Source organism: Suillus clintonianus, assembly GCF_016758775.1.
Source record: "Suillus clintonianus strain FC179 chromosome Unknown DEU56scaffold_45, whole genome shotgun sequence".
Classification (NCBI taxonomy): Eukaryota; Fungi; Basidiomycota; class Agaricomycetes; order Boletales; family Suillaceae; genus Suillus; species Suillus clintonianus.
In genome coordinates, this window is record NW_024539269.1 from 118,581 (window position 1) to 139,460 (window position 20,880).

At 50.2% G+C, this 20,880-nt stretch overlaps 6 protein-coding genes across 6 annotated transcripts; 4 read left to right on the plus strand and 2 right to left on the minus strand.

The window, feature by feature from the left end:
• The first annotated feature begins 452 nt into the window (after positions 1 to 452).
• DEU56DRAFT_408639 (Brix domain-containing protein) lies at positions 453 to 2,017 on the plus strand. The gene is made up of 4 exons (XM_041346079.1): positions 453 to 704; positions 756 to 888; positions 946 to 1,182; positions 1,235 to 2,017. Exons 1-4 carry the CDS (start codon positions 691 to 693, stop codon positions 1,871 to 1,873), a joined length of 1,023 nt encoding a protein of 340 aa, XP_041207441.1. The 5' UTR covers positions 453 to 690; the 3' UTR covers positions 1,874 to 2,017.
• A 220-nt stretch (positions 2,018 to 2,237) lies between these two features.
• DEU56DRAFT_756927 (uncharacterized protein) lies at positions 2,238 to 3,843 on the plus strand (the record flags this gene model as incomplete). The annotated part of the gene is made up of 5 exons (XM_041350073.1): positions 2,238 to 2,336; positions 2,389 to 2,531; positions 2,572 to 2,745; positions 2,808 to 3,777; positions 3,829 to 3,843. 5 exons carry the CDS (start codon positions 2,238 to 2,240, stop codon positions 3,841 to 3,843), a joined length of 1,401 nt encoding a protein of 466 aa, XP_041207442.1.
• Positions 3,844 to 7,003: 3,160 nt separating this feature from the next.
• DEU56DRAFT_981376 (uncharacterized protein) lies at positions 7,004 to 7,921 on the minus strand (the record flags this gene model as incomplete). The annotated part of the gene is made up of 1 exon (XM_041359834.1): positions 7,004 to 7,921. Exon 1 carries the CDS (start codon positions 7,814 to 7,816, stop codon positions 7,004 to 7,006), a length of 813 nt encoding a protein of 270 aa, XP_041207443.1. The 5' UTR covers positions 7,817 to 7,921.
• An 810-nt stretch (positions 7,922 to 8,731) lies between these two features.
• Positions 8,732 to 12,029, plus strand: DEU56DRAFT_738546 (glycoside hydrolase family 3 protein; the record flags this gene model as incomplete). Its single annotated transcript, XM_041348669.1, has 13 exons — positions 8,732 to 8,891; positions 8,949 to 9,127; positions 9,185 to 9,202; positions 9,265 to 9,371; positions 9,445 to 9,573; positions 9,652 to 9,753; positions 9,816 to 10,008; positions 10,062 to 10,353; positions 10,413 to 10,690; positions 10,747 to 11,172; positions 11,234 to 11,458; positions 11,511 to 11,560; positions 11,621 to 12,029. The coding sequence occupies 13 exons, from the start codon at positions 8,732 to 8,734 to the stop codon at positions 12,027 to 12,029; spliced, it is 2,568 nt and encodes an 855-aa protein (XP_041207444.1).
• Positions 12,030 to 13,412: 1,383 nt separating this feature from the next.
• DEU56DRAFT_408844 (uncharacterized protein) lies at positions 13,413 to 14,183 on the minus strand. Its single transcript, XM_041346080.1, has one exon. It carries the CDS (start codon positions 14,116 to 14,118, stop codon positions 13,615 to 13,617), a length of 504 nt encoding a protein of 167 aa, XP_041207445.1. The 5' UTR covers positions 14,119 to 14,183; the 3' UTR covers positions 13,413 to 13,614.
• Positions 14,184 to 15,335: 1,152 nt separating this feature from the next.
• DEU56DRAFT_738587 (glycoside hydrolase family 3 protein) lies at positions 15,336 to 18,630 on the plus strand (the record flags this gene model as incomplete). Its single annotated transcript, XM_041348673.1, has 13 exons — positions 15,336 to 15,495; positions 15,553 to 15,731; positions 15,793 to 15,810; positions 15,872 to 15,978; positions 16,052 to 16,180; positions 16,253 to 16,354; positions 16,417 to 16,609; positions 16,663 to 16,954; positions 17,014 to 17,291; positions 17,348 to 17,773; positions 17,835 to 18,059; positions 18,112 to 18,161; positions 18,222 to 18,630. 13 exons carry the CDS (start codon positions 15,336 to 15,338, stop codon positions 18,628 to 18,630), a joined length of 2,568 nt encoding a protein of 855 aa, XP_041207446.1.
• Between the last annotated feature and the right edge of the window lie 2,250 nt (positions 18,631 to 20,880).

The window sequence follows — 20,880 nt, forward strand, 5'->3', positions numbered from 1 at the left end:
TGTACTGCTATGGTAGCACCTCGTTGTTTTCTTAATCTTTGTCGTATATCCCAAAGTAAATACACCCCTTTGAAACCGCCTACTTGCAAATCCCCCTCCATCGGAGCGCCATCGATATATTTTGAAACATTGTGTACATTGACAGATTGCTGATGATCCTACGCCCCCACGACCATTCACGGACGATCTTTCCCAGAGGCAGAAAACAGTCATCTACACGCTTCTAGTCATTGCTAACCACTGATCTGGAGAGACCCATCGGCATCTGATGGCGTCTGAGAAAGAGAGCAAGGTCAGGTGAACGCCACTGAGATATATACGCCTGTGAACGAATTTTTCAACGGCATCATGGTTTTTTCCCCGTGAACACCGGGACGCGTTAAGCGTACGGGAGGGGTTCCTACGTATGCTGGCAGGAGGGACCTGTTTGTACTAGTGACCTATAGCTAGTCATTTATGAAAAGGCACATTGCGTTTACATGGAGCGCTCGCATGGGTGCCGTACTCAGGTCACTACGACTTTGAGAAGGTTCGCGGGACCGTAATGAGAGGAACATCAACGAATTCGGAAGGAAAAAACATAAAATCGCAAATAGGGCACAACAGACTGGTGGTTTCCTAGTTTGGGTGTAGACCGTCCTGACTGACGTTGAGTGTTTTTTTTTGGCAGGTTGGTCCTTGGGAGTAAGTATGCTGAGAACTGTGTAAGTCCCCCTGTTATTTCAAGGGGTCCGTTTATTGATGTTGTGTTTTAGAAAACCGCGCAATGCTAGGTCCAAGCGGGCTTTGGACGCTCGTGAAGCGAAGGAGGTCGAGGATGTTCGGACGGCGATATTTGTCAAGGGGACTCATACAGGGGAGGTTGTGAATGGTGTGATGAAGGAGCTAGTGGGTTATATTTTGTGTTTTGAAGGTGTTGGTTTGTTCTGATCATCTATCAATTAGATGGCGCTCAAACGACCAGACGCGATCTCGTTCTCAAAGAAAAACGCCATTCACCCCTTTGAGGACGCTTCGTCGCTTGAATTCTGGGCAGGTAAAAATGATGCGTCCATGTTCCTCATGGGCCAGTCTACGAAGAAGAGACCTGCAGGTCTTATTATTGCACGTACATTCGACTCGAAAGTACTGGATATGTGCGAACTCGGAGTAGACAAGTTTGTCAGTATGGCAGAGTTCAAAGTGAGTCTATCCCCCTTTGCTACATAATCTAACATCTAATTATGCCCGGTAGACACCAAAATCAACACCGGGACATAAACCCATGATGCACTTCGCATCAGAACTATTTGATACCCATCCTCGGTTTATGCAATTAAAATCCCTGCTCATGGATTTCTTCAATGGAGAAGTCATCGACTCGATATGTTTACCAGGACTGGAGCACGTCATCAGCGTCAGCCTCGCCCCCGCTCCGTCACTCCGTCCAGCAAATCCTATTCTAGGTGAATCCCAAGAAGACGACATCCAAAATCTACCCAAAATCCATATACGGACGTACACTGTAAAACTACTTCCGTCGGGAACGCGTGTACCGCGAGTCGAGCTGACGGAGATGGGACCCTCCCTTGATCTATCATTGAGACGGCATCAAGCTGCTGACCCAGAGATGTGGAAGGCGGCTATGAGACGACCAAAGTTGAAGAAGCAAGACTTGGAGAAGGGTCTTGGCAAGAAGAAGAAAAATATGGAAGTGGACGAGATGGGCGATTTGAGGGGACGGGTGCATATCGCGAAACAGGATCTCGACAAGCTCCAGACGCGGAAGATGAAAGGCTTAAAGAGTACGCCGTTGGAAGAGGATGGGAGTTCGGAAGATTCAGGCAGCGAGCAGGAGGACGACCCTCGACAGAAAAAGCGAAAGCGGGATTAAGGGTGATTGTATTGATAGTTTGATCATGCATGTGCGCCGTGACCTGTGGGGTTAGTATTACACGTTCTTTAACGGGCTGGGCAGAACTTGCCTCGTGCTACGTGTCTCCCACTTATCGCCTTTGAGGCCCGGCTTACGTAAGGAGAAGATTCGGACAACAAAGGCGTGGTAGCTTGATCAACTGACCCTCAAACGACCCCAAGGTAAAATTTCTCATGCACACGAATCGTGTTGCTCGTTGACCACGACGCTCTACGTGCATCTGATCTTGCTGGCCCAGACAGAAGGGCCATACCTCGATACCTTGATTCCTGAAGTTCTGAAGTTCTGATCTTTTCAAGGCCCACTCATTTAGGTTTAGATCATGTCCAATCCTCGTAAGTCCCCGATGTACTTCGGATCCATACACTTCACTAGACAGCCCCCGCGCAGTATCAGTACCACCATTATCATCCCCATCTGGGTGAGTTCATCCTTTGAATCTAATCCGCTGGAACTCTGACATTCTTGCGCAGCGGTCCGGTTGCAACCACTACGCCAATATCGTCAATTCTGCCTGCGACTGCTACTACACCCACTACTACTACTACTCCGTCGACGACGTCGACGAGCACTACCCCTACTACCACCTCAACTACGTCCTCGACGCAATCAACCAGTTCGACTTTGCCAACCACTTCAACTACCCCGACCACTAGCTCGGTCTTGACTACCACTAGTCCTACCACAAGCGCAACAACATCGACGACACCCAGTCTTGCTCCTTCAACTTTCATCACAACCAGTGGTAATCAGGTAGTCACCAGCATCACCTATGTCACTGCAAGCTCCACCCCTTCATCTGCTAATAATACGGTCACTTCATCCAACTCGTGAGTTCCATCATCAAAACGTTCTCTCACGGAAATTCACATCACCGCATTCGTGGTAATAGGTTTTTCTCCAATACTGGGGCCGTTGCTGGTGTCTTCACTGTCGTCGGTCTCGTCGTTGTTGCAATCTTCGTCGCACTTCTGACAAACGCCGTTCGCCGCCGCCGTGCTAAGAGATTCGACAGGGACGTCGCGGAAGCAGCCGCAGAGGCGGCTGCTACTTCACGTTCGCCATTCGACGATTACACGTACTCTAACAATGGCGGTTCGGGCGGTGGTGGATATCCGTACTCCGATACCACTCATGGGACTTTTGGCCAAGCTCCGATGGGCCTTCCCACTGACACCTATGGGATGAGTGAGATGACACAATATGATCCGTATGCAGCTGGGGCTGTATCTCTCGCTACAGCTAACGTGGGAAGGGCCCGAAGTAGGCAAGACAGTGAAACACGGCGTGCACCAGGCATTGCTGGTGTTGGTGCAGGCAACCTTGCTCGCGAGCCGAGTCGCAGGTTGCCATACCACGCTTTCGCTGGTCCTGGCCCCCAACCCCACGAGACGATCGACCACACCCCTAGCATGGTGCACAGACCCCGTGGGGGCGAGTTGCTTGAAGCTGCCGGTCTGGCAGGCACCGGAGTTGCCGCTATGACCGCTGCGAACAATGGAGCATATATTAACCGCCGGCCTTCGGAGTATACCCAACAGACACATGGAAGTATGCGTTCTCGGGGGCACTCGTCGAACGAGAACCACCTTATGAATCTTCAGCCTGCATTCCAGCCACCTCCGCACAATGATACCCAGTACGCGGACGCATACACTGGCTTTGTTAATGCGCCTTCTCCTCAACCGTTGAGCCCCGGCTTTCCCAATCCTTATGAGACTTCTCCGTCGCCGCCCCCTGCTCAGTCTAACCATCATTCGGGTGACGTCGAAGGCGAGGATTACCACGATGATGGCCCTCCGGCCCAGCGTCTGAGCTACGCCGACGACGAAGACTACGGTCAACACAACCGTGTGCTTAGAGTACGTATTCTCATAATCCATTATCCCTCTCGCTCACATGCGCTTAAACAGGTTGCAAATGAGTAATGCACCACACCACTGGATTTTCCCGCATTTGCTTCGTCGCGGACTTGTATTCGTGCGTGAGTGTGTGAATATGTCCGCTTTGTCCTCGTCACTCTTTTCTGTTTATTACCTATGTCAATATGTTTTTTGATGATCATGCAGGGAGGGGGGGAGATGGTGCTGGTTTTTGAACTTTTATATATTTTCGTGCGCTGCCCGGCCTTAATACACTACACTGTCACTGTTTTCCTGCATCTCGTTTTTGGACTACATTGTGCTGCTCGGCTAGTACGAACTGTTTTAGTGTAGCGTCTATCACCGATGTTGTGATTTGCTGGGCGAAATGAAAGATGTAGAATTTCTGTTGGTGCCTCTTGGGTGCGCGCGATATCGATATGGTTTAGGCTGTATAAAGCCCGATGGCAAGATGATCCGTTTCAGCGTCATGAACTGTTTGGTGGCTGATATATTGTTATTTATACTTGCGACAGACAGACAAATGATGCACAGGATCGAGATCAAAGATCATTGTATTCCCCAAGGCACATTGTTGAATGAGGTACCGCCCGTTGGTCGATCAGGCCCCAGACACAAGTACCTGCATCTTGGAGATTGACAAGCTGAAGTCAGCGCTCTCTTGTCCGGTCATAAATAGGATAGGCTGGACCAACAAAAGGATCTTGATATTTCATCCGGAAAAAACTTCCGACGATCATGGATGCAGACGCGGACATACGCTGCTATCGAAAATACAAGGCTGGGCGATGCCGCTCCTGGACAGTGGAATAGTTTAGGAGTCGGGAGCCGTACTGCCGTCTCAGACGATACATGGCATGAGAAATCAGGTGATGGGTTGAGACTGGCGACATCGATATCCGATCTCCGTTGATATTAGTCTTGATCGATGCACTCCAAACCGGCGAGAGGCGTGCATGCATGCTGATGGTGCAGCTACTAGCTAGAGTTCGTGGAATTGCCTGCCCATGCCGGGTCCCCACTTGTCTGAATCGGTGGGGGACGGGTGTGCAAGTCCGCTGTGGTGGGACAGCCTGTTAGAAGTGAGAATTTACTTGGATAGCTATGAGCAATATTGGTAGTAATCACTAGTACTTACGCGATAGGTACTCGTTGAGAAAGTTCTTGATCTGTGTCACTATAGGAAATGTCCAATCAGAATCAAGTTGTAACACTCAGAGCTGTTTCGAGGTGGACTCATCAACGTGATCTCATGCATCACAGATGATTATCGCACTCACCATCGAGGTTATCAGGTCACCGTTGAATGAATTGCCCGGAGACCGCATACACATATGATCGACAAAAAGGGCACATTTGCTATATCAAGAACGCAAGCACGCTCTGATTCCAGGGGAAAGAGCGTTCACTCCGAGGTGTGATTCGTTTCATTTGTGACAGGAATCATAAATCCGATCTGATGGTGGATGGACTTGGACTGCACGTGCAGTAAAGCACCGAAAATTGTCAGTAAATTCTAATCAGGAAGAATACATTGCATACATATGTCACATTTGATTTTCTCAGTGGGGGGTACTCGGTGATATAATCACGACGTCGCCGGGCGTCGCCGCCGTACACAATTCGGCCGCAGCAGCTATGCGCAATGGGCACAAAGAATCACCAATTCGGGGATCACAATTGGTCCTGGAATTGATGGATGGATAATCGATTTCAACTCCAAGTGCCGCGGGCTTCCTATGCGCGAAAGGCAAGCTTCCGGCCGTACATACAGTATAGTTTGGGTTCTCGTGACCCATCCAGACTGAGACAGAGTTCCGCAGCAGCTTTCTCTGTCAATCTTTTCTTGATTAATTGCGCTCAAAGTGCATTGGCAATGAATTTGGTCATGACGACGGGCGCGCTGTTACCTATAGGCTGCCTGCTAATGATGATAAGTGTATTGGAGGAACCAAGACACCATAGTCAATGATAGCAACGGACGATATCAGAAGATTCAGAACGCCCATTAATATTGTCAACGGTTGGGGCTTTGAGCGACGTGATCAACCGGCACGATGGCTAAGCTGTTCACCGATAGGCAGATTGTATGAACCGGACATCCGAGTCCGACATCGTGATCGGCTGAGAGGACAAAACAAAACGTTATCAGAAAAAAAGATCGGAAAACGGCGAAGTTGAGTTGATAGAGAGGAGAAGTCAGAAAGGGAACAGCGGGCGTGACATGCCAGTGTGCACAAACTCGTCGGGCCCGGGTCAATCGGCCATGTCAAGTCTGCCGTGACATCGCACAGATTCTGTGCGGAGTTGACATTATTCGTCAGTTGTGAGTCTAGGCTGGTCTAGTGTCTGCAGGACGTGGGTAGACCGTCGAGGGAGGGTTGATGGCAAAAGCCCATTTCCATTCTAGTACACAACCATTACGTTCCATACATCCATGGCATACGTTGACCGTGTCACTACAACTCAAACCCGTTCTTGACCACAACGTTCATCACAGCTGTTCCCCACATTGACGCCATAAGCACCCTTCTCGACCACCCACTTATCTCCAACGACACGGCATACTTGGCCAACCTCAGGGTTACCTTCTAAATTCTCCCTTGATTGGAGGTCTTTGGCTTGGCAGAAGGCGCACAAGAACAATGGCGGCGATTACGCCGGACGTGACGCCACGAATCGAGATAAAACTGCACGACCTCGGAGCCTGTGAACTTGCCAGTGTTAGTGACAGTGGCGTTCAGTTTGAATTCACCGCTCGAGACGACAGCCTCGGCCTTCGGAGAGTTTTAGAGAAGGTTGTGTAGGAGAGACCCTAACTGTCCAGCAAGGTTCAACGCTTGGAATCGGGTCGACCGACTGGACATCCATGACGGGGTATGCATACAAAACTCTAAATGTCCAGTCATTCATCCCCACCCCGACCCTTTCCTCATTCCCGCTCCAATCAACCCCCGGCCTAGCCCGATCTCCTTTCCCGTATTATCCTTCAAATCTCTCTAACACCCCAAAACGCAAATCGACACGTCGGCCCGCTCCCATGACCTGCTTTTCTGTACATCCCATCGTAGCTGACGCTGAAGGAAAAGTAGCCTTCGAAAAGTTCCTTTTTCACAGCTTTGCTCGTCTTTTTTCCTGCGTTCGGTTTCATCGATGAATCTGCAGCCGCGCCCACGCGATCAACTGCTGACCCATCGCCAGCACCCTAGCTCTTTCCCTCCTCACCCTCGCCCTCCCCGACCCACACGCGCTTCATCTTCCATATCCCCTTCGCATTATTGACTCCGCATTGAGGGATGTCTGCTTGTCCGATGATACCCAGCGACATCGGGCTATGGTCAGGTGCGAGGAAAGAAGCGCGTTCACTTGAGGTGAAAGTGAGTTCTGCGCGATGTTTCAAATTGCAAAGCAGCACATCAAAAGGGCGCGGTGTAGTCGTGCTTGGACTGGTAAGCGATGATTGTGTCGTAGACTGCGGCGTAGTCGGGGGATGTGCTGCCTGGCGAGAGGTAGGCTTTGACGAGGAAGGGAAGGTACGGTCGAAGTTGCCTGAGAATATGGCGGGTGGATGGGCGTTCAATGTGTGGATGGATTTGGGGAGGGTGGGGGGAGAATAGCAATTGTTAGCTGGTGCAGGGTGAGTGAGCGGGTTGCTCCCTTGGGGTAGTATGAGGCTGGCGGGCAGACATACCTTTTGTGGAGGCGGGGTCGGTGTTCGCAGTGGGCGGGCGTGGGGTGTTTGATTGGTATCGGCGAATGGAAGGGGGTTTGATGGTCTCGAACGTTTTTCAGGGCGCGATTTTGTGGGGACGGCGGATTCTGAGAGTGCACGGGCGTTCATTAATGGAGTCCCGCGTAATGCTGAAGGTTGGCGATATGGCTTTGTGAGACCTCCAGAGGAGGATGACTGCAAAAAGTCAGTCGGAAAAGAAGGTTCGCTGTGTGAATGTGAGGATGATTTAGGTTGTACCACTGGTACACGTAGCATGTTGGCAGCGTCAACGGGTGATGAAACCATGGGCGTGTGTCACGGTGATATAGTTTGTGCATAACTGGACGCGTCGTGGTGTCACGTGGTCAAGAAATCAACGTTACAACTCTGTGCCCAATCAATGTTTCTCGGGTCAACCTTGTCATGCAACTCCAATGCTCGAGTTTCTTGCCTCTCGAAGTCGTGTGGTAAGTGCCACATGTATCGTTATCTCAACTTTATCCGCAACGATCTTGCTTATATTAATTCTCCAACAAGCAACTACCATTGACGTGACATGGATGACTACTGTCTCCTCGTGCTTACCTTCTATCGAGAAGGCGGCCTCAAGTTTATGGCCATGACGGCACGGCGAAGAAAATCACAGGTTGCCAAGTTCCATGCTGCTATTTAGATTTGTGAAGGTTCAGTTGCCACACATCTGTATCATGAGCATTGATAGGTGAAGATCCCAACCTCCAGGTCAGTGAGGAGTTCATGATATCACTGCTCGGACCTTACTCAATTCGTTTGAGAAACATCAGACGGTGAGCAAACAATGTCCGAACACCCTCCGTACGTCATTCACAATGACAAGACCCCATGGGACTCTTTTCGACCCATCTTCGCTTCAGCTGAATGTTGTGGCTATCATCGAGGACTTCGTGGGTACTTTGTTATTACTCGGACGTCACTCGGTTCGTTTGAGAAACTTCAAACCCTGAGCACACGAAGTCCAAACACCCTCACGGCATTCACAACGAAAAGACCCCAGACTCTACTGAACATCTTCGCTTCAGCATAAATGTCGAGCTAAACTCTGCTCCACGAAAGCCATATATGAGAGTGGGGGAAGGGAGACAAGTAGCGCTCATCTCTACCTTTCGCCCTTATCGCACTCACAGACCTGTGAGAAGCAAGGCCGTCAGACAGTCTAGATCTCACTTTGACTCAAAGCCTGCCATGCCGTGGTCAGATTTCGCAGACGTAGACGTGGATGAGATCGTCGAGAAGCTCACAACGGACGAGGCTATTCTCCTCACCGCTGGTGTTGGCTTCTGGCACACCCACGAGATAGCCCGTCTTGGGATGCCCGCTATAAAAGTCAGCGATGGCCCTAACGGTATGTCAGATTCGTCGCGCGATTCAAAAACGCGAGAACTCAGACGCATATATGCAGGTATCAGAGGCAGTCACGTCTTCATGAGTACACCGGCAAAGTGCCTGCCTTCTGCCACCGCGCTTGGAGCGACCTGGGATACGGAACTGATCGAGGAAGTTGGGTTTAAGTTGCTGGCAGGCGAGGCGAAGCTTAAAGCCGCGCCTGTTATTCTTGCCCCAACATGTAATATCCAACGTGTATGTCTCCTCTTTCCACCCATTCATGCGCACCTGTTCATGACGAACCGACTGCAGCACCCTCTAGGTGGCCGTGTAAGTCCGATGTCCAGAATGATAGCTCGGGATCCGATCTAATTTTGCGCGTCATTGTTCAGGCCTTCGAGAGTTTCTCAGAGGACCCACTCTTATCCGGCCTCATTGCCGCCGCGTACGTCAAAGGCGTCCAAAAAGGCGGCATTGGAACTTCAATCAAGCATTTCGTGTATGTCCCGTTACTATCATTCGACTCCGATCTTGCATAAAACCCCGTCCATGCTAACTCGGAACTAATACAGGTGCAATGACAAAGAAGACGATCGTATGGCATACGACTCGATCCTCAGCGAACGCGCGCTTCGCGAAATTTACCTCATGCCGTTCATGCTTGCCCAGAAGTATGCCGAGCCGTGGTGTTTCATGACTTCGTACGTTCACATTTTCATTTCACAGGAGAAGGACCTCGACGTGTTTTGGCTGACACTGATCTCGCGTTCATATTTCAGGTACAACCGTGTCAATGGCACCCACGCGTCTGAGAACAAGCATCTCTTGCAGGACATCCTGCGCGGCGAGTGGGGCTTTGAGGGGCTCGTCATGTCTGATTGGTACGTCCATAATTTACACGCATGACATTCAGTAGTGGTTCATGTTGTATATGGTGAATTAGGTTCGGTGTTTACAGCGTAGACTTGAGTATCAATGCTGGCCTCGACCTCGAGATGCCAGGCACCAACAAATGGCGCACACTTGATCTCATGAACAGGTCCATTGGCTCGAGGAAACTGACAGTGAGGACCGTGAAGGAGCGCGCACGCAAAGTTATCGAGCTTGCCAAACGCGTCGCTCAGGAAGCACCAGAGGTACGTACATTTTGTTCCATCGCGTGCTCTTTGTTGATGATAGACTCTCGTAGATCATTGATGGAGATGGTATCGAACGTACCGCCGAAAGCTCTGAAGACACAGCTCTCATGCGCAAAGTCGCAGGTGAATCCATCGTATTGCTCAAAAACACGAACGCCATCCTCCCTCTGAACCCCAGCATGTTCAAAACAATTGCTATTGTCGGGGGGAATGCGAAAGCCATAGTGCTTTCTGGAGGAGGATCGGCTGCACTCAAGCCATCATACTTTGTGACCCCGTATGATGGCATTACCGCTGCGCTTCCCGAGGGCGTGGAGGTGCTTTATAGCGAGGGCGCTAGTAGTACGTGGTTTTATCATTTCCATGAGAAGGGTTATGTTCATCATTTTTTATCTTGTTAGCCTACATGGAGATGCCCGTTCTCGACTACGAGCTCTCCGTACCATCGGGCGAGCGAGGATGGATTGGAACGTGGTACGCGCATCTAGACGACGAGTGCATGATTCCATGCGACACGCCCTACTCGACGCGTCTGATTGACGAGACGAGGATATTGGTCAGCACGGAGGCGCCCGAGGGCATCACGAGACGTTGGACGATGAAACTTGAGGGTGATCTGAAGCCCCGCGAACTCGATTGTGTGTTCGAGTTTGGCTTGAGTGTTGCTGGAAGAGCCAAGGTGCGCTAGCATATATCCACATTTCTTTCATTTTGACTGAATATTGATGTTCGCAGCTCTTCGTGGACGGTATACTCGTCATTGATAACTGGACACGCCAGCGCCGTGGCCAATCCTTCTATGGCTATGGTTCCATGGAAGAAAAGGGCCGCGTGCTACTCGAGGCAGGCGTCAAACGTCACATCCTCGTTGAGTTCTGTAACGTCCGCGCACCAGCAGATGGTGATGAAGACGAGATGGTGATGGACAGTACCTCCGGTGTTCGTCTCGGTGGTGCACAGGCGATCGATGAGGATGTGAAGATGGCTGAGGCTGTGGAGATCGCGACGAAGGCTGATGTGGTTATTGCTATCGTCGGCCTGAGTGCGGATTGGGAGACTGAGGGGAGCGATCGGAAGACATTGGCTCTGCCTGGACGTACAGATGAGCTGATCGAGAAGGTGTTAGCGGTCAACCCCAACATTGTCGTCGTTACCCAATCCGTGAGTACCATTGAGACGGGGTTTTTGGGACCCAAATGAACTCAATGCACATTTTTACTAGGGTTCGTCGATAACGCTTCCGTGGGCGGATTCGGTTCCTGCTATCCTTCATTCGTGGTACCTGGGTAATGCGACGGGCGATGCAATCGCGGACGTTCTGTTCGGCAAGAAAAATCCGTCGGGCAAGTTGTCCTTGACGTTCCCTAAGAGATTGGAAGATATCCCTGCACACGGGCACTTCCTTTCTGAGAATGGTGCCCTCCGTTACGGCGAGGATCTGTTCGTGGTGAGTTTTGTTCATTTAGGGAATGTTATTTTGCGCTCAAGTCCTTTGGCAGGGTTACAAGCACTTCCATCATAGAAAAATCAAACCACAGTTCTCGTTCGGGTGAGCAGTTCCATCTCAATTGGACGAAAAGCAATAGATTAATTGGTTTTGCGTCGCCAGTCACGGTCTCTCATACACAACCTTCTCTTACTCGGACTTGGAACTTTCTGAGGCTGTTCTCTCGAATGGCGATTTGAGCCTGAACGCCACCGTCACCGTTATAAACACTGGAGAGCTCACAGGCTCTGAAGTCGTGCAGTTGTACGTCTCGATGCCCACCACGTCTGACGTAACCCACCCACCGTTGCTCCTGCGTGCCTTCCACAAAGCCAAAGACCTTCAACCGGGGCAGAGCGAGACGGTGACGCTTACGCTGGACAAGTATGCTGTTTCGTTCTGGGAGGAGAGGATTGCGAGGTGGGTGGTGGAGAAGGGTGTTTATGGTGTCAAGGTGGGGGGCAGCTGTGATGATCTCCCGTTGGTCGGCAGCTTTGTGGTTGAGAATGGGTTTGAGTGGAACGGCTTGTAGGCTTGTGGTGATGCAGATGAATTTCCCAGTGTAATTTTAAACAATCAGAGTCAACGCGATATGTTCGTTTGTATAGTGATACGCGCTCTAGTGAATGTGAGAACCGGCTCCAAGAACATAATCTTGAATACTGGAGGAGATGGACTCTGGATCAACAAGGCTGTGAGTCATCCTGGCAGATAGCCAGCCAGTTGTAAATATTTGATAGTGACCAGCACGACGTACTACAAATATCGAGGACTTTTTCAACGCAACTTCCATCATTATAATTCTTATCCATCCTCGTATTTGTAAACACTAATTTTGTTCTCCCGTTGTGAGTAATTCATTTACACGCTATTGTGCAGACATACAAACCTTCGACAAGGTGAAGGAGCAGAATGAACAGGGAACTCACGAGTGACACCAGAAAAACCATGGAACTTCTCGCTCAAGTTTGACGTCAGTCGCCTTCTCGCCTTCACCTTTGCCCTCGTGCAGATAGCTTTCCTTCTTCATCAACATTAAAGCAAGGCCATGAGTGCACGGCAGCAATCCTCAATAAATATATCAGCATTCTCCAAGTCATATTCCACCGGCATCTTAGGTAGGCCACGATGATCTCTCGACGAGAGTCCGTGGTTTGACTTTGCGGCCGGCTTTCTATCAGGCAGCGGGGCCTCTGTGACCTTGGCTTTGCAAGGCTGACTGTCAATGCGCTCTTTCTCATTCGGTTGTGCTGGGGATGCAGCTGGCTGTTTGTCGTGCCAGTGTGGCAGAGGAAGCCACGTAATTTGTTCAGGAGCAAATAGGGTGTTGTATCCAGGGTCGAGTCAATCTACTGCGGATCCAGACAGAGCATATATAACTTATCAGTGTGGAGGAACAAGAGGGGAACGTGCTCAGAGTTAGGCAGCACATTATAAAAGTGGTAGCTGGTCATTAGTCTTGTCAGCATATAAACGATTTTCATCAAACTGGCGCCGCAAATTAGCTAGGAACATATGGAAGACAGGAACAAGAAGAAACCTGAATAATATTGTAATGAAACACTGCGCGCACATGGCGGCGACGCGAATTGGTTCCGCGGGACCAAACGCCTGGTCCTTACATATGGAAGAAAACACTACTTCAAATGAACATAGATCGAGCAGCAAAACAAGAGCAACGACAGGACAGAAATACCCAAGGACACTGTACATTCCATCGTAGCTGACGCTGAAGGAAAAGTAGCCTTCGAAAAGTTTCTTTTTCGCAGCTTTGCTCGATTTTTTCCTGCGTTCGGTTTCATTGATGAATCTGCCGCCGCGCCCACGCGATCAACTGCTGACCCATCGCCAGCACCCTAGCTCTTTCCCTCCTCACCCTCGCCCTCCCCGACCCACACGCGCTTCATCTTCCATATCCCCTTCGCATTGAGGCTGCTTGTCCGATGATACCCGGCGACACAGGGCTATGGTCAGGGGCGAGGAAGGAATTGCGCTTACTCGAGGTGAAAGTGAGTTCCGCGCGACGTTTCAAATTGCAAAGCAGCACATCAAAAGGGCGCGGTGTAGTCATGCTTGGACTGGTAAGCGAGGATTGTGTCGTAGACTGCGGCGTAGGCTTAGACGAGGAAGAGGAGGTACATGCCATAGAGGTCGAAGTTGCCTGAGAATATGGCGGGTGGATGGGCGTTCAATGTGTGGATGGATTTGGGGAGGGGTGGGGGGAGAATAGCAATTGTTGGCTGGTGGAGGGTGAGTGAGTGGGTTGCTTCTTGGGGTCGTACGAGGCTGGCGGGCAGACATACCTTTTGTGGAGGCGGCGTCGGTGTTCGCACTGGGCGGGCGCGGGGAGTTTGATTGATGTCGGTGTTTGGAAGTGGGTTTGATGGTCTCGAACGTTTTTCAAGGCGCGATTTTGTGGGGACGGCGGGTCCTGAGAGTGCACGGGCGTTCATTAATGGAGTCCCGCGTGATGCTGAAGGTTGGCGATATGGCTTTGTGAGACCTCCAGAGGAGGATGACTGCAAGAAGTCGGTCGGAGAAGGGGGTTCACTGTGTAATGCGAGGATGATTTGGGTTGTACTACTGGTACACGTAGCATGTTGGCAGTGCCAACGGGTCATGGGCGTGTGTAATATAGTTTGTGCATAACTGGATGCGTGGCCCACAGGTTTAGGGGAGCTCACAGTAGGTCGCTTCTGCTTCTGCTGACACGTGAGGGACAAGGGTTAGCGGTGTGTTATGTAAGCAGTTAACTCCCTAACCAACCATACATGCCTCGCAGCTCGCTACATCAGCAATACTTAGAATCCTATATCTTACGCTGGCCTTCGTCTCGCCAGATGTGTTCTGATGCGGCTCCGTGAATTAGTACTAGTGACTCAGATATCCTAGTGTCCTTGCCTCTGGAAGTCATGTGGTAAGTGCCACATGCATCGTTATCTCAACTTTATCCGCAACGATCTTGCTCATATTAATTCTCCAACAAGCAACTACCATTGACGTGACATGGATGACTACTGTCTCCTCGTGCTTACCTTCTATCGAGAAGGCAGCCTCAAGTTTATGGCCATGACGGCACGGCGAAGAAAATCACAGGTTGCCAAGTTCCATGCTGCTATTTAGATTTGTGAAGGTTCAGTTGCCACACATCTGTATCATGAGCATTGATAGGTGAAGATCCCAACCTCCAGGTCAGTGAGGAGTTCATGGTATCACCTCTCGGACCTTACTCAATTCGTTTGAGAAACATCAGACGGTGAGCAAACAATATCCGAACACCCTCCGTACGTCATTCACAATGACAAGACCCCATGGGACTCTTTTCGACCCATCTTCGCTTCAGCTGAATGTTGTGGCTATCATCGAGGACTTCGTGGGTACTTTGTTATTACTCGGACGTCACGCGGTTCGTTTGAGAAACTTCAAACCCTGAGCACACGAAGTCCAAACACCCTCACGGCATTCACAACGAAAAGACCCCAGAGTCTGTTCGACATCTTCGCTTCAGCTGAATGTTGTGGCTATCATCGAGGACTTCGTGGGTACTTTGTTATTACTCGGACGTTACGCGATTCGTTTGAGAAACTTCAAACCCTGAGCACACGAAGTCCAAATACCCCTCACGGCATTCACAACGAAAAGACCCCAGACTCTACTGAAGATCTTCGCTTCAGCATAAATGTTGAGCTAAACTCTGCTCCACGAAAGCCATATATGAGAGTGGAGGGGAGGGAGACAAGAAGCGCTCATCTCTACCTTTCGCCCTTATCGCACTCACAGACCTGTGAGAAGCAAGGCCATCAGACAGTCTAGATCTCACTTTGACTCAAAGCCTGCCATGCCGTGGTCAGATTTCGCAGACGTAGACGTGGATGAGATCGTCGAGAAGCTCACAACGGACGAGGCTATTCTTCTCACCGCTGGTGTTGGCTTCTGGCACACCCACGAGATAGCCCGTCTTGGGATGCCCGCTATAAAAGTCAGCGATGGCCCTAACGGTATGTCAGATTTGCCGCGCGATTCAAAAACGCGAGAACTCAGACGCATATATGCAGGTATCAGAGGCAGTCACGTCTTCATGGGTACACCGTCAAAGTGCCTGCCTTCTGGCACCGCGCTTGGAGCGACCTGGGATACGGAACTGATCGAGGAAGTTGGGTTTAAGTTGCTGGCAGGCGAGGCGAAGCTTAAAGCCGCGCCTGTTATTCTTGCCCCAACATGTAATATCCAACGCGTATGTCTCCACTTTCCACCCTTTCATGCGCACCCGTTCATGACTCGGGAACCGACTGCAGCACCCTCTAGGTGGCCGTGTAAGTCCTATGTCCAGAATGATAGCTCGGATCCGATCTAATTTTGCGCGTCATTGTTCAGTCCTTCGAGAGTTTCTCAGAGGACCCGCTCTTATCCGGCCTCATTGCCGCCGCATACGTCCAAGGCGTTCAGAAAGGCGGCATTGGAACTACGATCAAGCATTTCGTGTATGTCCCGCTACTATCATCTGACTATAATCTTACATGACATTCCGTCCATGCTAACTCGGAACTAATACAGGTGCAATGAGAAAGAAGACGATCGTATGGCATACGACTCGATCCTCAGCGAACGCGCGCTTCGCGAGATCTACCTCATGCCATTCATGCTTGCCCAGAAGTATGCCAAGCCGCGGTGTTTCATGACTTCGTACGTTCGCATTTGAGAGGAGGAGGACCTCGACATGTTTTGGCTGATACTGATCTCGCGTTCATATTTTAGGACCAACCGTGTCAATGGTACCCACGTGTCTGAGAATAAGCATCTCATGCAGGACATCCTGCGCGGCGAGTGGGGCTTTGAGGGGCTCTTTATGTCTGATTGGTACGTCCATAATTTACACGCATGACATTCAGTAGTGGTTCATGTTGTATATGGTGAATTAGGACCGCTGTTTACAGCTTAGACTTGAGTATCAATGCTGGCCATGACCTCGAGATGCCAGGCATCTACAAGTGGCGCACGCTTGATCTCATGAACAGGGCTATTGTCTCGAAGAAACTGACAGTGAGGACCATAAAGGAGCGCGCGCGCAAAGTTGTCGAGCTCGCCAAGCGCGTCGCTCAGGAAGCCCCAGAGGTACGTACATTTTGTTCCATCGCGTGCTCTTCGTTGATGATAGACTCTCGTAGATCATTGATGGAGATGGTATCGAACGTACCGCCGAAAGCCCTGAAGACACAGCTCTCATGCGCAAAGTCGCAGGTGAATCCATCGTATTGCTCAAAAACACGAACGCCATCCTCCCTCTGAACCCCAGCATGTTCAAAACGATTGCTATTGTCGGAGGGAATGCGAAAGCCATAGTGCTTTCTGGAGGAGGATCGGCTGCACTCAAGCCAACATCCTTTGTGACCCCGTATGATGGCATTACCGCTGCGCTTCCCGAGGGCGTGGAGGTGCTTTATAGCGAGGGCGCTAGTAGTACGTGGTTTTATCATTTCCATGAGAAGGGTTATGTTCATCATTTTTTATCTTGTTAGCCTACATGGAGATGCCCGTTCTCGACTACGAGCTCTCCGTACCATCGGGCGAGCGAGGATGGACTGGAACGTGGTACAAGCATCTAGACGACGAGAGCATGATTCCATGCGACACGCCCTACTCGACGCGTGTGATTGACGAGACGAGGATATCGGTCGCCAACGAGACGCCCGAGGGCATCACGAGACGTTGGACGATGAAACTCGAGGGTGATCTGAAGCCCCGCGAACACGATTGTGAGTTCGAATTTGGCTTGACTGTTGCTGGAAGAGCCAAGGTGCGCTATCATATATCCACATTTCTTTCATTTTGACTGAATATTGACGTTCGTAGCTCTTCGTGGATGATAAACTCGTCATTGATAACTGGACACGCCAACGCCGTGGCCAAACCTTCTTTGGCTATGGTTCTATGGAAGAAAAGGGCCGCGTGTCACTCAAGGCAGGCGTCAAACATGACATCCTCGTCGAGTTCTGTAACGTCCGCGCACCAGCAGATGGTGATGAAGAGGAGAAGGTGATGGACGGCACCTCCGGTGTTCGTCTCGGTGGTGCAGAGGCGATCGATGAGGACGTGAAGATGGCTGAGGCTGTGGAGATCGCGACGAAGGCTGATGTGGTTATTGCTATTGTCGGCCTGAGTGGGGATTGGGAGACTGAGAATAATGATCGGAAGACATTGGCTCTGCCTGGACGTACAGATGAGCTGATCGAGAAGGTGTTAGCGGTCAACCCCAACACTGCCGTCGTGACCCAATCCGTGAGTACCATTGAGACGGGGGTTTTGGGACCCAAATGAACTGAATGCGCATTTTTACTAGGGTTCGGCGATAACGCTTCCGTGGGCGGATTCGGTTCCTGCTATCCTTCATTCGTGGTACCTGGGTAACGCGACGGGCGATGCAATCGCGGATGTTCTGTTCGGCGCGAAAAATCCGTCGGGCAAGTTGTCCTTGACGTTCCCTAAGAGATTGGAAGATATCCCTGCACACGGGCACTTCCTTTCTGAGAATGGTGCCCTCCGTTACGGCGAGGATCTGTTCGTGGTGAGTTCTGTTCATTTAGGGAATGTTATTTTGCGCTCAAGTCCTTTGGCAGGGTTACAAGCACTTCCATAATAGAAAAATCAAACCACAGTTCTCGTTCGGGTGAGCAGTTTCGTCTCAATTGGACGAAAAGCAACATATTGATTGATTTTGCTTCGACAGTCACGGTCTCTCATACACAACCTTCTCTTACTCGGACTTGGAACTTTCTGAGGCTGTTCTCTCGAATGGCAATTTGAGCCTGAACGCCACCGTCACCGTTATAAACACTGGAGAGCTCACAGGCTCTGAAGTCGTGCAGTTGTACGTCTCGATGCCCACCACGTCTGACGTGACCCACCCGCCGTTGCTCCTGCGCGCCTTCTGCAAAGTTAAAGACCTCCAACCGGGGCAGAGCGAGAAGGTGACGCTTACGCTGGACAAGTATGCTGTTTCGTTCTGGGAGGAGAGGATCGCGAGGTGGGTGGTGGAGAAGGGTGTTTATGGTGTCAAGGTGGGGGGCAGCTGTGATGATCTCCCGTTGGTCGGCAGCTTTGTGGTTGAGACAGGGTTTGAGTGGAACGGCTTGTAGGCTTGTGGTGATGCAGATGAATTTCCCAGTGTAATTTTAAACAATCAGAGTCAACGCGATATGTTCGTTTGTATAGTGATACGCGCTCTAGTGAATGTGAGAACCGGCTCCAAGAACATAATCTTGAATACTGGAGGAGATGGACTCTGGATCAACAAGGCTGTCATCTTGAAGTGAAGCTATGAAGTCTTACTATCCTTGTGAGACTTGGTATCATTGTTAGACTTATGGTAAGGATTTTACACATTATAATGCTTTGTACACCCATCTCTGTTATCATTGAATGTCTGATGCGACAGTCAAAGTGTAACCAAACATCCAGCGGTAAATCGAATGTAACCAAAAATCCACCATAGTTCCGAACTTCCAAATGACCGCCGCTTGCCGGAAGTTCAACTACCTAGGAAATTCTGCGGATCATCACAAGTGCTGTTTCAACCGGAGCTTCAAATGCTCTTGCGTTCGCACTGTCATGACATTTTGCCCGAACACATGACAAATTGTTGATGAGTTGGAGAACGAGTGCAAGGCTGCCTGGCTCCCCTCCCTATCGGTTTAGCCGTCTCTCGTCTTTTCTCATTCGCACGAACGGAACTTGGGGGAAGACAACTAAACCGTTTATTCTCGTCAGGCTGTTAACGGTACGATAGTACTTATGCCCTTGCTAATTTCGCATGGTTAGTTAGTCCAGCGTCAGGGCTACCTTCTAGATCTCACTTGATTGGAGGTCTTTGGCTTGACAGAAGACGCACAAGAACAATGGCGGCGATCATTCCGGCGTGACGCCACGAATCGAGACATAACTGCACGATTTGCCAGTGTTTGCGACAGTGACGGTGGCGTTCAGGTTGAATTCACCGCTCGAGACGAAAGGCTCGGCCCTCGGAGACTTTTAGAGAAGGTTGTGTAGGAGAGACCGTAACTGTCCAGCGAGGTCCAGTGCTTTGAATTGGGTCGACCGACTGGACATCCATGACACAACCTATTTTGACTTCACCTTCGAAGACCCCGCAATGGTTGAGGACAATACCGCTGGCATGGCTTGACACCAGTAAGAGTACGGAAGAACAACTTGAACGAAGGACACCTTGGTATTCGATAGTAACGTGTCACGGCGACCCCTGTCCGCCATCAAGCTTTGCTCCCAGGTGTATTTTTACTATCAAAATTGAATGGACGAAGACCATCTGCAATTTGAAGAAAGGGGTCCTCTCGACATTATACCACTTCATGGCTGGATACTCCTGACGCTGACACACTTGAGTTATGGAAAGTGAGTGGCCGACTGAGATCTAGCGCATTGATACTGATATGATCTAATATTTGCAAGGTCCATATCGAACCGGAGAAAATGCTGGATCAAGTCCCAGATCATGTCGAGTTCGATGCGCTATCGATACGACTGTTTGAAGTATGTGATGTTGCACCTGAGGAAATTATTCATATCGTGGTGTAATGAGGTGAGTCGTCAGGATATGAATATCTGGTAATGATTGGTATGCTCATCTTCGTTTGGACTGTCAGTCCGCCAACCCAACATGGTATTCAATCTCAACTGGATAACAGGCGGCGCCTGTAGCCATATTTTTACTGTCAAAATTCCATGTGTGAAGTATATTAATGAGCTCAAAGATGCTGTGAAAAACTCAAAGAAGAAATATGTGTTCTGTGATGTAATATTCCTGGCTGGAGCATTCCCCTGCCAGTGCCTATTGATGCCAACCTGGAGGATAACTTGATAGATATTGACTTTGACACCAGACGGATACTATGGCCTTTGACACCATTGTTTAAAGTATTTCCCACTATGCCCAAGAACGACCACCTGCATATTCTTGTCTGGCCATGACCTCTACGTGAGTTTTTCATCAATATCGCCTCTTGTTTCTCCACACTCTGTCTGGATCCGCAGTAGATTGACTCGACCCTGGACACAACACCCTATTTGCTCCTGAACAAATTACGTGGCTTCCTCTGCCACACTGGCACGACAAACAGCCAGCTGCATCCCCAGCACAACCGAATGAGAAAGAGCGCATTGACATTCAGCCTTGCAAAGCCAAGGTCACAGAGGCCCCGCTGCCTGATAGAAAGCCGGCCGCAAAGTCAAACCACGGACTCTCGTCGAGAGATCATCGTGGCCTACCTAAGATGCCGGTGGAATATGACTTGGAGAATGCTGATATATTTATTGAGGATTGCTGCCGTGCACTCATGGCCTTGCTTTAATGTTGATGAAGAAGGAAGGCT

Coding starts and splice junctions, on each gene's coding strand:
- DEU56DRAFT_408639 (XM_041346079.1), top strand. Junction 889..945: donor ATGGTGTGATGAAGGAGCTA/GTGGGTTATATT, acceptor TCTATCAATTAG/ATGGCGCTCAAACGACCAGA. Junction 1,183..1,234: donor TCAGTATGGCAGAGTTCAAA/GTGAGTCTATCC, acceptor TATGCCCGGTAG/ACACCAAAATCAACACCGGG.
- DEU56DRAFT_408844 (XM_041346080.1), bottom strand. CDS start 14,118: ATGACCCGTTGGCACTGCCAACATGCTACGTGTACCAGTAGTACAACC.